General features: G+C 42.6%; 1 protein-coding gene across 2 annotated transcripts in view; it reads left to right on the top strand.

Moving 5' to 3' along the window:
* Window positions 1–762: 762 nt before the first annotated feature.
* gabrg2 (gamma-aminobutyric acid type A receptor subunit gamma2) overlaps window positions 763–14,257 on the top strand; it is a 47,254-nt gene continuing 33,759 nt past the window's right edge. Inside the window, exons 1-3 of one of the 2 annotated variants that reach the window (XM_035179502.2) lie at window positions 763–1,334; window positions 8,691–8,830; window positions 14,087–14,154. In XM_035179502.2, coding sequence (XP_035035393.1) covers window positions 1,219–1,334; window positions 8,691–8,830; window positions 14,087–14,154 — 324 coding nt within the window. In that variant the 5' untranslated portion in view covers window positions 763–1,218. The remainder of the gene's footprint in view (window positions 1,335–8,690; window positions 8,831–14,086; window positions 14,155–14,257) is intronic. The other variant, XM_035179501.2, reaches the window with a different exon arrangement.

The following is a 14,257-nucleotide window of genomic DNA, read 5'->3' as shown; positions in this document are numbered from 1 at the left end:
CAGACACACAGCTATCATTATAGGGCCTTAGCATTGACTTATATTCATTGTGGACAGCCCAAATCCTTAGAAGGAGTCCCAATGTACTTCAATTGTATTGGATTTGACTGCAACGCTGTTTACCCCTGAAACTCCTCTTTTGTGGACTCAAACACTTCACCCACCCCTCCATTGACATCGTGGTGAGTAGATAATGAGTGAATTGTAATTTTTTTGGTGAGCTATCCGTTTAACCATAACCTAACCTATAACCACAATTCAGATCTTACCTCTTACATTAACCAGGGCCTCAGACATGATGTTATGACTGAGCTTTGGTCTGACAAGGCCAGTGCTTATGCTGGAAAAGATCCTTATGTGGTTGCAAAAATGATTCCAATACATTTTATTTATTATTATGTGATTGTTGTACTTTGTTTATAAGTGTATGTAGGGAAACCAGTGGGCAGGAAACATGATTTAACCATGACATAACTTTCAGTCTCTCATCATTAACCTGTTATACCTTGTGTATCACCTTGTATATTTAATTGTGTTATTTAGTGGTAATTACTATTGGCGATTGAAGATCTCTTTAAATATAATTTTGTATATTTTTTTCTATGATTATATTTAAAGAATATCCCTGTGCTGGTGTTTATAAATAAAAAAACAAATGAAAACATTTTGAAAAAAGCAGCAAACTACAGCTTTTTCCTCCAGTTGTGTGCAGCTTCCGCCTGGTGAGACCACGCATGTGTTGATCGGTGCTGCGGCAACGTGCATCGGCTCCTCTCTGACCCCGGAGTTAATCTGCATTCAGACCGAGGCTCCGCTGCTTCTCTCCCGCTGCCTGTTATTAGAACTGGCTCATTACGAGGAGGGGGCTCCGTCGTCAGTGGCAGGTTTTTCAGGGCCCTGCTCTGCTCTGGATTCAGAAACAGGCACGGTTAAAAAAAAGAAAAAAAAAAAGGAAAAAGCCGAGCGATCCCAATTCAAGCCTTCGACTCGCATCGCTTGTGTTTTGGCTGATTTCATCCCCGCCGCGCGTCCGCCTCGGGTCTAGATCTGCAGACCCGCCGCTGCATACGCGCGTAATGTATCGTTGAGAGGAAACACAGTGAATAGACGGACATCTGCACAAAAAGCAAGAGAGAGACACTCAGAGAGAGAGAGAGAGCGAGAGAGAGCGAGCGAGAGAGGGAGAGAGAGAGAGAGAGAGAGAGAGAGGAAACGAAGATGGTGATGGTGGCTTCACCCAGTTTAGCCTCCAAATGCTCGGCAGCAATGGCGAAGCCTTCCCTCCCCCTGAAGCTGCTTCTCTGGGTGTTTATTGCCGTTAATCTCCCCACAAGGTAAGAGACTGACGCGTGATATTTCCTCTTTTAAAAAAAACCTCCATCGTGTGTGCGCTCCGTGTTCGGGCTGCGTGTTTGTCTTATATGTGCTGTTTCCCCCCCCCCCCTGCGCCTCATCCATGTAACGTTAACACAAACCCCGCTATTCGCACGACCGCAGCTGAGATTTGCCTTTAGCAGAAAAAAGCAATGTGGTGAAAATAGGGCCTAGATTACAGGTGTGGATTTAACATGGAGGTGTGATATTGTGTGTTATGCGCCGCCACAGCGACACAAGCATCGGGTGCATCATCACATTTTTTTTTCCATAACAGAAAAACCGAAGCGACAAACAGCTGCACGGCCACAAACATTCCTCCGTGGCCATCAGGGCATTTAACGCCGATTTGCAGGTGTATATTTCTATAAGGTTTGTCCAGTGTGTCTGTGACAATCTGTCCGGTGTTGGAAATAGCTCAGTGGCTGAAGCTAAGGCTACACACAGTGTCTGCTAAGCTGTCTTCAAGGATCAGGTCTATTCTAAGAGCCTCAAAGCCTCATTATTTTAAAACGCACCGGCCGCATAGATGGGGTCCACAGTGGTCAAGAGAAGTAGCCTGTGAATGAGGACACACGTTTGATTCCCCACGCATTTGGAATAATAAAGAAGAAAAAGGTTTTTTTTCAAAATGGCAGACAATCACACAGAGAATACAAGTGTAAAGGCACAATAAGGACAAGGATAACACATATGGCAGAGCCTTGTTTTCACAGAGAGAGAGAAGGGGAAGGGGAAGGGGAATGGAGCTCCACTTCAGCTTTAAGGCGCAGGTTTTGAAGGGGGTTGTTGATGGAGGCTGCTCGGCCGCCCCTGTCAGGACATTATTCCCGTGTACTCAGATAAGAACAGTCAGGGGGGGAAGCGGATGGTTAGGCTCCTCGCTTCGCCGTCCTCCTGTGCTGCTGGAGACTGAAAAATGGAGGCAGATAAATCAGCCGGCGCTCAATCACCGTCTTGGCGATGGCAGCCACGGGGGCCCCCCCTGCCCAGCCCCCCATTGTCAGGCCCTGTGCATTTCTAATTGTATGCGCCCGTGTAGCGTTCACTGCATGCTCGAGTAAACACTGCACCTTGGCCCAATTGGATTACGCCCAGCATTGAGATGAATGGGCAGGTTATGGATGTCACAAGTTGTGCATGAGTGACTGAAGCTTAATCAACGGAAACAGACCAATGCCAGTGACATGTGGCTGCTTCTTAAATAACAACAACAGGGCTGAGTGAGAGCTCTCCTGCATGAAGGTTATTTACATGGCTCAGAACTTGTCATTATCATCCGCGAGTGACAGCGAGATGTTCCTTCTTTTTTCTTAAAGTCCTGGCTCTATGAACAGTGATTAAAAGACAGCTGCATTGTAAGTTGCATCGGAAGTGGTCTGTGATTCATGTATGAGACCTCTTACATAAGACATCTCTCAAGGCCTCGGGCACGCTTTCAGTAATCTATGCTACTTTGTGACTCATTGACAGTTACTATGTGTGGCGATGCCCACTTGCATCACCATACATTCAAGCACAGTGTGCAGCCGATTGTCGTTTCACATGTGTCAGAAAAATCACAGCATCCAGGTTTGGCACGCAAACACACCTCTATGCTAACCGTGTTGGTACAGAGGACATTTTCGGTGCACGTGTTCCCGGCACATTCAGGGTCATGGCAGGAGGAAGTGATGTCAGAGTGAGGAAGCTTTTGTCATGCTCCGGTGATTCAGTTGTGCAAACTCACCTCTATTATTTCAGATGGCAGGGGAAGTTCATTACATAACCACAATTTGGAACACACTGAACATTAGTTTAGTTTTATAACTGCACTTGAATACATTTGACTTCTTGTTTCTTATGAAAATAAATAAAATATTTATCTTAAGATTGTAAATAACAATAATCACAACTGATAAAAGTAAATATTAGTTTATAATTTTGAGCTTCTGTAAGTGGCGATGATGTGAGACAAATTTTCAGTGGAGAATCAATTACAATCCAACTTCATGAATTCAACCCTGACTCCCACCTGCCACTGGTTGCATCCCAGTCATCCCAGTTTGCGCGATTCATTACGAAATGCCCACTGTCTAGAAGTGAGCTGAGCTACTCTAAAATACCATCACATCCTATCTGCCTGTTGTCTTCTTTTTAAGATAATTGGGACATGTACACCATCAACTTGTCATGTATCCCATAATGACTATCCCCTCATTATCGTCTCAAATGTAATGAACTAGAGTTGATAGTGTACAGATGTCAAAGCTCATACAGCGGCCTTGGCTTTACAATTTAGAGACAAGGATCACAAGAAACCTGAAGTAGAGTCGCGGTTACTGGGACATAACATGACTTTTTATTACAGAGCTAAAAGAGTCTTTTCACTAGGACCAATATCTGCTCTCCTCATATCACTGTCCATAAAAGACTGTGGATTCATATTTTAAGCTTCTTTTACTCCAAAAGGGTTCGTGAGTTTCGTTCAGGATCTTTCAAGTACACAGCAGGTGAATCGAGGATACTTTTAAAACCAGCCCATTGAAGTTATGTGTGGTCATCTAGTTAGCCTGCTCTTGCATGAGATAACTTGTTACATACATTCACCATAGCATGTTGACTCATCATAATTCACTGCAATATCTCCATTCATGTCAAGCTAGAAAAAGTTACAAGCGGGATTTGACCCTTCTATCACCTTCTTATTAAACATGCCGTTTAATCCACCAAGTAAGGCTTGATATCATATTCATATTTTATGTTGCCGTTATGTTTACATCTAGTACATTTACAAAAAAATCTACTTTTTATGTCAGTAACATCGCATTTAAACATTCCAATAAATTACTGATTGGACCTTTGAAGATATTGGCACCATTATGACTTTGGCCAAATCTGTTTTACTGTAGGTCACAGAAACAATTCAACCTTGCATGGCACTATAAACTAATATTTGTGATCTGAATTAGATCTGGACTGAGTGGAACCTGTACTGGTTCTCTCAGTCAGAGATCAGAAAAGAAGAGCAGACCTGTATGTGACCACCATACCTGCTTTGTATATTTTTTGCAAAACTGACAACTTGACTAATTAAACCCTGAGTGGATGTTAATGTTTTTTTTTAATGATTACAGTTTGTTTATTAGTGAAACATAATATTTTATTAAAGGCAGCGCTTGTGAAATGAGCTCTGCGGCTATAAAATGATGAGGAAGGCTGGTTTGTTGTGTTGTTGCCATGAGCGCAGCACCAATTTCGTGTTGGGTATTAATAGCAGGATTCCTTTATTGGCTACAATATATAACATGCAAAGATAATAGCTCAAGGGAACCAGATGTGGATGCTAATGGTTGGCACGTTGCTGTAAATGATATTGCATCATTTCCCTCCTTAGATCTCATGAATATGGTATAGTGCTGCCATACAGGCCAGTAGCCGTCAGATTTACCTTGAGCCTCAGCGTACCCTCAAGTTCGGCCTGTATCGTTGATCACAAGGCCAAAACACTTGATGACGCTAAGGTGCACAACTGAAGTTATGTCCCTAGCATCCGCTTGTGGCCACAAACACCTGCTTACATCTACTGGTAGCTGGTAACTTAGATTGTGCAGAAGACCGTACAAGAGATATTACCCATCATGTCCTGTATTCTAAAATGTAAAACTGCAGAGGACGGGGATTGTTCTCTGCTACGTTACATGAAACCTGAGATGAGATTTCGTGTGAGATTGGCTCGATGGCTGAGACAGTTGTTTACTGTTGCATACAGAGCAGGTGGAAGTGGTTCTCGTGGATGCGCAGGGTGGAATGCATGGAAACTATCAGATCGGCCTCAATACGGGTAGCTGTGAGCACAACACTCAACTCCAGGACTCTGCATCATTAGATACACGGACATGGTCATACATATGCATGAAAAACAAACACAAACACACTGCCTCTTGTGCACATGCGCGCACACTGGTGCGGACCTCTCTGTGGGCCTTCAGGTACCAAATTAGCAGGCAACCTCAGATCTGCCTGCAGTGGAGAACACATGGCTCTGCCTTTGATCTGCTCGTCTTTGGAGCATTTCCATATATACAGAGCAACTCTGCAGGATGAATATAGATGATAAAACTGCAGTAACCTAAAAAAAAAATTGTTCAGGTTCTCACATCCCTCTCTACCGCTGCCTCCTCTACGGTCCATGTCTGTCTCTCTGTCTGTGTCAGAGACAGGCTTTCTCTATTTTGAATAACATATATCTAAAAAGGGTTTCAACCTGGGTAAAAATAGTTTAACATTTAATGTTTTTGGGCTCTGGTGTTGTGATGGAGATGGATGGCACTAAATGAAGTCTGAGAAAGCGCGCTGGTCAAAACATTATTCCTCGCACCCAGCCTATGAACACGAGAAAGCTATCAGGGCTTCTGTCCTCGTGCTTTACCATGGAAACAGTGTTTTTTTTTGTCTTCCTCTCACCATTTCCATTTTCACCGTTCTTTATTATTTCATTCAGACGTTGCTTTTCCTCTCGTTGCTATAAAGCCCTGATGAAAGCTCGCTCTGTTTCAAGGTTGCTCTTTTGTGCTGCTGCCACTCTCCCTGATCTGATCCAGTGGTTGCTGGAGGTGTTCGAGTGATCCAGAGCTGTGACAGCTTGAGGATTTGACACAATCCACCTCTCCACCACTTCTCTCTTTTGTCTCTGCAGTGTTTGTGATGCATTATGTGCCTAAATTAATCCGTGTTATTTATCAGCTGCAAATACACGTTTGCTCTTATCTGAGACGCAGTGTGTATGTAATTAGAAAAGTAGGCCTCTCTCATATGCACATATTAGGGATATTCCACTAATAACAGAGGCAACATTCGACCCTCTTAGTGCAGATGACATTATATGATGCTAAGTCTGTACTGCCATTGTCAAGGTAGCATGTTGCCACTGGAGATCATATTCCTCCATCTTCTATCCAGGGCTCTAATGTGAAAGAAATCATTTACCAAGATCATTCCTGTGCTTGAGAAAGTAGAAAAATATGTATTGCTCCACCATAGTGGTATTGGTGGTCGGGGGCTCTCGAGGCATCATTATCTTTTCACTCTAAGATGTCTGACATGGGGACGTAAACGGAGGAAGATTGACATCTCCTCTTCAGCTTTCGCAGAATCTTGGGGGCCCTAAAAAAAACTCTTTTATGATCCAACAAATATTTCTGCCTCCAAGTTCTCAAACTCTGACGTCTAAGAATTTATTCGTCATTTTTTTTTGGGAGTCACTGGATTGAAAATGGAGGAGAGGTGTAGCTGCAGTTCTTACATTGGGGTCGAGGCAGGTGTGTGGGTGGAATATTAGATAACATTTTGTTTTCAATGTTAAACTATACTCTGCAGTAATTGAACAGTAATATATCTTATTAGTAGAACAATATTTACCGTACTCACTAAGAAAGTATTCGGTTGTAGTAGCAGGTGTGGAAGTAGGTGATTGGACAAAGATTTGACAAACTGAAAGGAGTGACATTCATTTTTAACTTGTCCAATTTTGTGATATGAAAGACACGAGGTTAAAAAGAGGTTATTTCGAACCTCTCACTGGACGGACCATTTCGTCACATTCCAGTTTCTGAGCAGTTAAAATAGCCTGGAGTTACCTCGCTCCTTATTTTACTTCTTTGAAGTCTTGTCACTTTTGGATGGAAGATAATAAAAAGGCAGAACATCTCCCATTGACAGAGACTTTGATTGAACTTGTTTCAATCTTGACAGAGGAGGAGCTTTTTTTAAATGAATCTTTTCAGGTGTGAGTGTAACTTTACATCGAATTTACTTTACATTCATGGGAACATCGCCTGTTTTAACTATGGTAAGATTACATGATCACATAACCTTAACTGGTGCTGTGTGATAAAGCCAAAATCCCCCAAATCTGAGGCCATTTCACATTTTCTAACCTGTGTAAATCAGGGCCATGTCTTTGCTGATATAAGGTTTAAATGGCAAGTGTTGTTTCCTTCCATCTTTGTGATTCCAAAGGTATGAGCTCCTCGGTTTGTCTCGGCCGGTCACGCTCTCTCTCCTGTTTGCACTCGCTCCATTTCCTGTTCACATTTACTCTCTTTGTTTGTGTTGCCCTCAATCAAATCCTGCCAATTCCTGCCTGCACCTGAGTTGTGTGGAAGAACGCAAAATGAGAAAAATATTGCTGTTGACAGTGTAATATTAGGCACAACAAACAACATACACAGATGTTTAATAGTATTAAATGTTTTTATACAGTATGTGTTGAGTGCACGGCGCTAACCCTAAACATCAACAGCACATCTCAATGGCGAAAAACAAGTGTTAAAGGCTAAACTGATGAGTCACAGATTACTGTGGCTTTCAAATGTTGTGGTGATGCACTTATGCTTACACTAATGAAAACGGGCAAAGAAAACTTAATATATTGAATTATCTCATTAAACCATGTAATGGCTTCTTCCCTTCAGAGATAGCATCAAGTCCATCAACCAGAAGCTGTCTATATGTCTATTTTCTATCCTCTTACATGTTGATGTGTATGAGCCTTGTGCCATTTTCAGGTTATATGATTGATTTGTGCTTATGTAAGTTTTACATCTCGGCAGCCATCGAGACTGAGAACCACTGAATTATGAACAATACGATTCAGATGTCGTCCTATGCGGGGAACGCATAGATCAAAAGCAAATAGGTTCGTCCCTTTCATCTCATCAAACATCAGATAACACACTGTTTGTCTTATGTGCGATATAAATACATGAAGGGACTGGTCTTGTAACGTTGGTGGGTTCTTCACTAAAACATATCTGTGTTCCACTATAAAAGAATAAAGATGTCTGAAGAGACTCTACTCTTTTTGCTCAAGGTGGCAATGGTGCAAGAATTTAGAGATCTCAAGGTGAAAAGAACTGTTTAGTGTAGACTGGTGCATAAAAAGGAAACAGGATTTCCACTCAGTGCAGCGAGGATTTGCTGGGCAGACCAAAACAGTGTATTTGATTAATGAGATCCTCATAGTGTGAAACTATTGCATTGAAAATGTATGTTCTCCATCACGTGTGTTGCGCTGAATTTGTACCGACTGTGTGTGAAATAACCGAGACAAAGAGGAAGGGGAAGATTAATCTCGGTGTGGGTGATGAAACGCTCAGAAAAATGTCCCAAGTTTATCTCCAGACCTTTGGTTGAGATCTTCAAAAGACTCGTCACTCGCTGTGTCTCGCATCTCCCAACATGTCTCTGTGAAGAAAGCAGAGCAAGTGCTTGCTCTCCATTTAAAATAAATTATTGATTGCATTTCTTCCTCTCTCTCCCTCTGCTCCCCGCAGCTCCTTCCAGAATGAGGAAGACGATGAGGCGACTAACAAGACGTGGGTGCTGACTCCCAAAGTGTTTGAGAGTGATGTCACACACATCCTAAATAGCCTCCTAGATGGATACGACAACAAACTCCGACCCGACATCGGAGGTGGGTACTGATTTTTCTCAGATGATCTGTTCAGTCACAGAATCCACACTGCAGTCAAACACAAACATGTGCTTATGAACTGACACAGGCTTATACACATGCCCTTCACCCATTAGGTTTAATGAAAATAAGGATGGAGCATCTGTGATTTCCAGAAGGGCCTGTCATCTTTTCACTTGTGAGAGGACGGCGTGAAGCCTGACACACTAGTTAATGAATCCCAAAATATACCTCCCTATTTTTTTTAATGCCTCTTTAACTCAGTCACATGAATTGGACTTAAATCTGAATATAGTCATGCATCTGACTTTAAACTGCAGTTTAGAAAAAAGTGATTCATGGCTTCACTTGACAAAGATGCATCCGACCGGTCTACTCTTAGATGTAGAGCATTCATTAGTTCTGTAAATGTTTTTGAATTTGGAAAAACATGCATGAGTTGGACTCAAAACATAAAGTGTGGGATTTGGACTTGACTTGGAACTTCAAGACGGGACTTACTCACGAGTTGCTTCACCTTTATTGGTAGCCAGTAATTAGTCATGGCAACCGATATGTATTTGAATATCTGTCGTGCAGATCTAAAAAATGTTTGACTTCTTATGTAGAAGTAAAAAAAGCGATTGGCCAGTTGTATAGTAGGATTTGCCTGTTCACATCCACTCACTGCATTCAGGCTGCAGAAACTGAACAGAGGATTTACCGCACACAGCAGACAGTTCATTATAATGACAGGCTGGGCATTACAAAGTGTCTCTGTGTTCGCCAGTGTCTACTCTATGTGTGTGTTGTGACATGCCATGGATTCTTATAAAGTGCCTGTACCTGTTTTTATTTACATCCATGTGTTACAGTCGGGATCTCCGTCTGTCAAAGTCCCGCAAGCTTTCTCTTTTCAATGTGAGAAGTCGACAAGTAGCTTACTCCCCTCGCTGTGACAGACAGCTGGGCAGGGCTCTCTTGTCTGCACAAGAGCACATATATTCTAAAGCCTGTCACGTCCAGCTGCAAGTGCAGAATGGGGAGATGTTCAGCATCTTTGAATACGTGATTCATGGGTCAGTATTCCAGGGGAAACTGGTTTAAATCATAATGTGTCACACACACTCTTATAGAATGATAAAGATGTACCGCTCTCTATATGACAGCAGTGAATGGCCTCTCCATCTACTGTGGTGCTCATGCTGGATTGGGGGAATCCGACGAGTGCGGCATCAGCGCTAAGGATAGTTTGAAAAAAAATGCCTCCGTTTTATCAGCTTACGTCAAAGAGTTACAGTTACTCTTTACATTTGTCTTCTTTGGCCTAAATTTAATTGTATTTCTTGTGGTGGACATGGGGAAAGATGTACAGCTCGCACCCTAGAAGCAGCAGAGAAGGTCGATACTTTGATGGTATCTGAGGAGCCAGGGGTAACATTAAGTGCAGGTAACCAGTAAATTGTGTTACAGGATTTCTGTGGATAAAAGAACAAATCTTCAAAAGAGCCTGACTCATTTGGATTTTTGGGGTACTGATGCCGATACTAATATTAGAGGGTCAAAAAAATTCTGAAAAAGGTATATCGGCCAATAAATGAAAAAGATCCAACCCTAATATATTGAGCTTAAATAATAAAATGTAGTTTTTCAATTTCTTATGATTTCTAATGATCAAAGCAGGCAATTTTTCAACAGCCAAAATATTCCGCATTGCGTATCCTGTAAAATAAAAACACGGTCAGGCTCTAATCTTTAATAAGATATTCATGAGCCACCGATGCGCAATCATTTCCTGTTAGGTTTCTTTTTTTTATTTTTGTTTCGGTATTTTTTCCCCATTTTCTCCTGATTTGAAATTCACCGTGGTCTTTGCCGCTACACTTACCCCACCAGTGACATAAGGACAGAGTACATGTGCTGCCTCATCAATTTCACATCGGACTCTGAGAGGTTTATGCTATGCCGCCCCCCCTCCCCAGATTCCAGCCCCTCCTGACCTAATGCAGCTTTAAAGTACGACCAATGAACTGAAGGAAATGATGGTGCAAGATAAAGGAGCGGAGTAACAGGGCTGTATATAGTAAATCCCCATTGCGCTCAACTGCCTTCATGGCATTTCCATATACTGCATGATATGCGCATCACTGCAGTCCATACCATGTGACACGTTCCACGAGGGGCATCATCTTTATTCTTAAGACTTTAGAAGTGGGCTTCTGCTATAAATTGAAGAGCAGCTCATATCTGCTTTGAGGTGCAGCTTCAACCCAGAGCGCCGCTGCGTCTTAACCATCTTCTTCAAACGCGCTGTGATCTCGCTCTCTCAGCGTTGGTCCTCTAGCCGCTGCCAAGTTGCTCAGCTACAGAAGGATTATAATTAGCCGCATCTGAGCCACCAAACCAATCAACCAAACAACCAACCAACCAACCAAACTGAGGCGAGGCAAAGTTTCTCTTTCACTCCGCAGAGCAGTGAAATGCCGGGGATTTAGATTCACCGCTGATTGTGCCACAGTTTCCCTTTGAAGTCCATTGTGATGCTCATTAAGATGCAATGACCCTGCAGTCTGTAGATGTAAACCGAAGCAAATAGGACAGAGACAGTGAGAGAGTAAGAATTTGAAAAGGCCTTATTCTAAATACATACAGAAAATAGATGTTTATGTTTAATAGAGTAACACTGAGGGCACAAAGCTATTGTGCAGAGAGATTAATGGATGTGATAAGCAGGTCTTAATAGGGTTCGGTACCGAAAACATACACGGTTGGTATCTACAGGACTGAATCGCGGCGCAAGTTTTGATGCCTCATTTCAGTCCTATGTGCTAAAATAGTTTCCCTGCTTTCAGGCAACATAAACATCACCGCACATGCCTAGTTAACATTACACTTTACTCTCGTGGCAACCCATTCCCGACATGGCTCCGGCAGCACTTAATGTTAGCCGGTAGCTGCCTCGAGTCGACACAAGAACAAAATGCCTCAAGCTAAATGGCTTGAAGCTAAGAAAAAGCATCGGTTCTGGCACAGGAACAGATTTAAAAAGTTTTGATTCAGCACCGTTATCGGATAAAACCCAAACATTACGCAAACCCCAGGTCTAAATGATTGAAAATGCATTTTGCTGCTCTCGATCATTTGGATTCTTTTTGCTAATTTGAGGATCCTTCTACCAGGAAGCCTGTGGTGGGTGTACTGGCATTTATCATGACGCCTCAAACAATTTCAGCACAGCCACTTGATGTTCACTTGCTTCTTGGAGAGATGTTTCCTGGCACCTGTTTGGGCGTTTATGAAAAGAACACTCTTTGCAGTTGGCTCCATACAATAATTATTTTAGCTTTTAAATCCTGTTTATTCCAATGCCTGCGACTTAATATGAGATTGTGCTAATAATGCAGTCCAAGCTGGTATATTTTAGGCGTTGCTTTTTCAGTTACATAAATACTAATGATGCCAAGGGGATGCCAATAATATGCGCTTTTATTCTTAGCCACTCGCTAATATATCCGGCCAAAAGCAACACCAACTTCTGTGTGTTTGTTCAGGTACACGCGTGTGTGTGTGTGGGGGGAGTGGGGGTGCAATGCACGCTCATGTATGCCTGGGAGTGACATGAAAAATGGATGCAAACCTGCACACTCTGCCCCCGTGTGTCTCTCACACTCACTATAGCTTTCAAGTCAATCCCAGAGGCCGCGCGAGTCCTCCCTCAGACATTACGTCCACTCATCCATAAACATACACATTAGACGGCAAAGTGTAGAAGCTGATCCAGACAGAGCACGGAGGTCCATTTGACACCAGGCTGCCCAGTTCCTTCAGCCATACTTTGTCGGACATCTGGCCGTCCATCTCACTAAAGCAGGAAAGGCAGCTGACGCCAAGCGGTGTAATTCACGGCGGTGGACAAGCAAAGATTATTTATTCGATGCACGTGAAGACGTCCACGTGTTTGCATTTGTTTACTTGAAAGAACATTTTAAAAACCAACAATTGCAAAGTGACATTTTCCCACTGTAGCTGCTGCTCCTGTGTCGTGTGATACATTTGTCCCGTTGATCTCTTTCGACCAAGAATTGTCATCTTGCATCAGCATATTTATGATTATAACCAACAAGTGCGTCTCTTTGTTAGTGCAAAGCAAACAGCAGCAGGTCTGTGAGTAAAGAGAGTAAATGATTCACAAGCCTCCAGCATGGAAGGACAGGAGAAAAAAAAAAAAAAAGAAGGTTGGATGGGATGTTGCACCGGGCACAAAGGTATTCTGGTAAATGGGTCAGGAGTTTGGCCATAAATACCGACTAAGTGTGCGGTTCATTGGCAGAAAGCCTGTTTGAAGGGGAAGTCGGATGTACCCAGGTTTCTATTTCGTCAGCACAATTGAACATATCCTAGCAGAACCCCTGTAATGTAATACAGTTCTGTAGATGTTGAATGGGGGTCCATTTTATTCATGAAAATTGCTGTGTATGTTGAATGGAGTCAACAGGAGTCTTCCTTTAGAGGCATATTTTTGTCTAATGCTCGTCATTAGCCGCGTTTCGACCAAAATCGCCTCGAACCTCTGGTCCCAGGAACGTTTATCAAGGAGCTGAATGGTTCCTGCAGACCATTTCTCATCTGCGTTTCCACAACGGTCTAAAGACCAGGGGAGATTAGGCAAATTAGCCTGTTGATGAATGAACGACCGACAGCAACAACAAACTGCTCTCCTCCGGTCCACCAGGTGGGGGTAAACACGGAGTGACATTAAAACAACAGTTAACATGGAGGAGATTCAACTCGTGCTGCTATTGATCGGAAAAGAGACGAGAACCAGTAACAAAGCAAATTCAAAACACACAAAATGCCAAACTTAGGAAACTGATGTCACGAGCTATTGCTATAGAATGATTGGCTGAATTAAAACTTGGCTGTCCTTGACCAATCAGGCATCTTCATTGCTGTGAGCCCCTCCCTAAAGGTTCCAGCACTTTCTTAAAGTGCTACTCTCCTGGGGATAGTCCCTGCGGTGGAAACGCAGCACTTGTAGTGAACTTGACTTGACAGTGTGCAGTACCAGGTGTTTCTCTACCGAAAACTGAGCAGGGATGTTTGCCAACAACTTTATAGTCACACACATATTTATTTTCCTCTTGTTGCTCAATGATGATGATGATGATGATGATGATGATGATGATGATGATGATGATGATGATAATGACAAAAATTTACGATAATCTTGCGCATTATAGATGACTCATCCCCAAATTGTCCTGTGCTTCTTTGCAGTCAAACCGACAGTGATCCACACAGACATGTTCGTCAACAGCATCGGCCCAGTAAATGCCATCAATATGGTAAGTAGCAATGAAATTTGATGTTTGTGTGTCATTGTTGTTATTTATACTGATACTGGATGTATAGCTTATACCTATACATAGTAGGGAAGTATGTCTTTGG

The sequence above is a fragment of the Hippoglossus stenolepis genome, chromosome 15 (assembly GCF_022539355.2).
Source record: "Hippoglossus stenolepis isolate QCI-W04-F060 chromosome 15, HSTE1.2, whole genome shotgun sequence".
NCBI classification, from domain to species: Eukaryota; Metazoa; Chordata; class Actinopteri; order Pleuronectiformes; family Pleuronectidae; genus Hippoglossus; species Hippoglossus stenolepis.
Note: the sequence above shows the minus strand (reverse complement) of the source record. Positions and strands in the feature narration are given on the sequence as shown.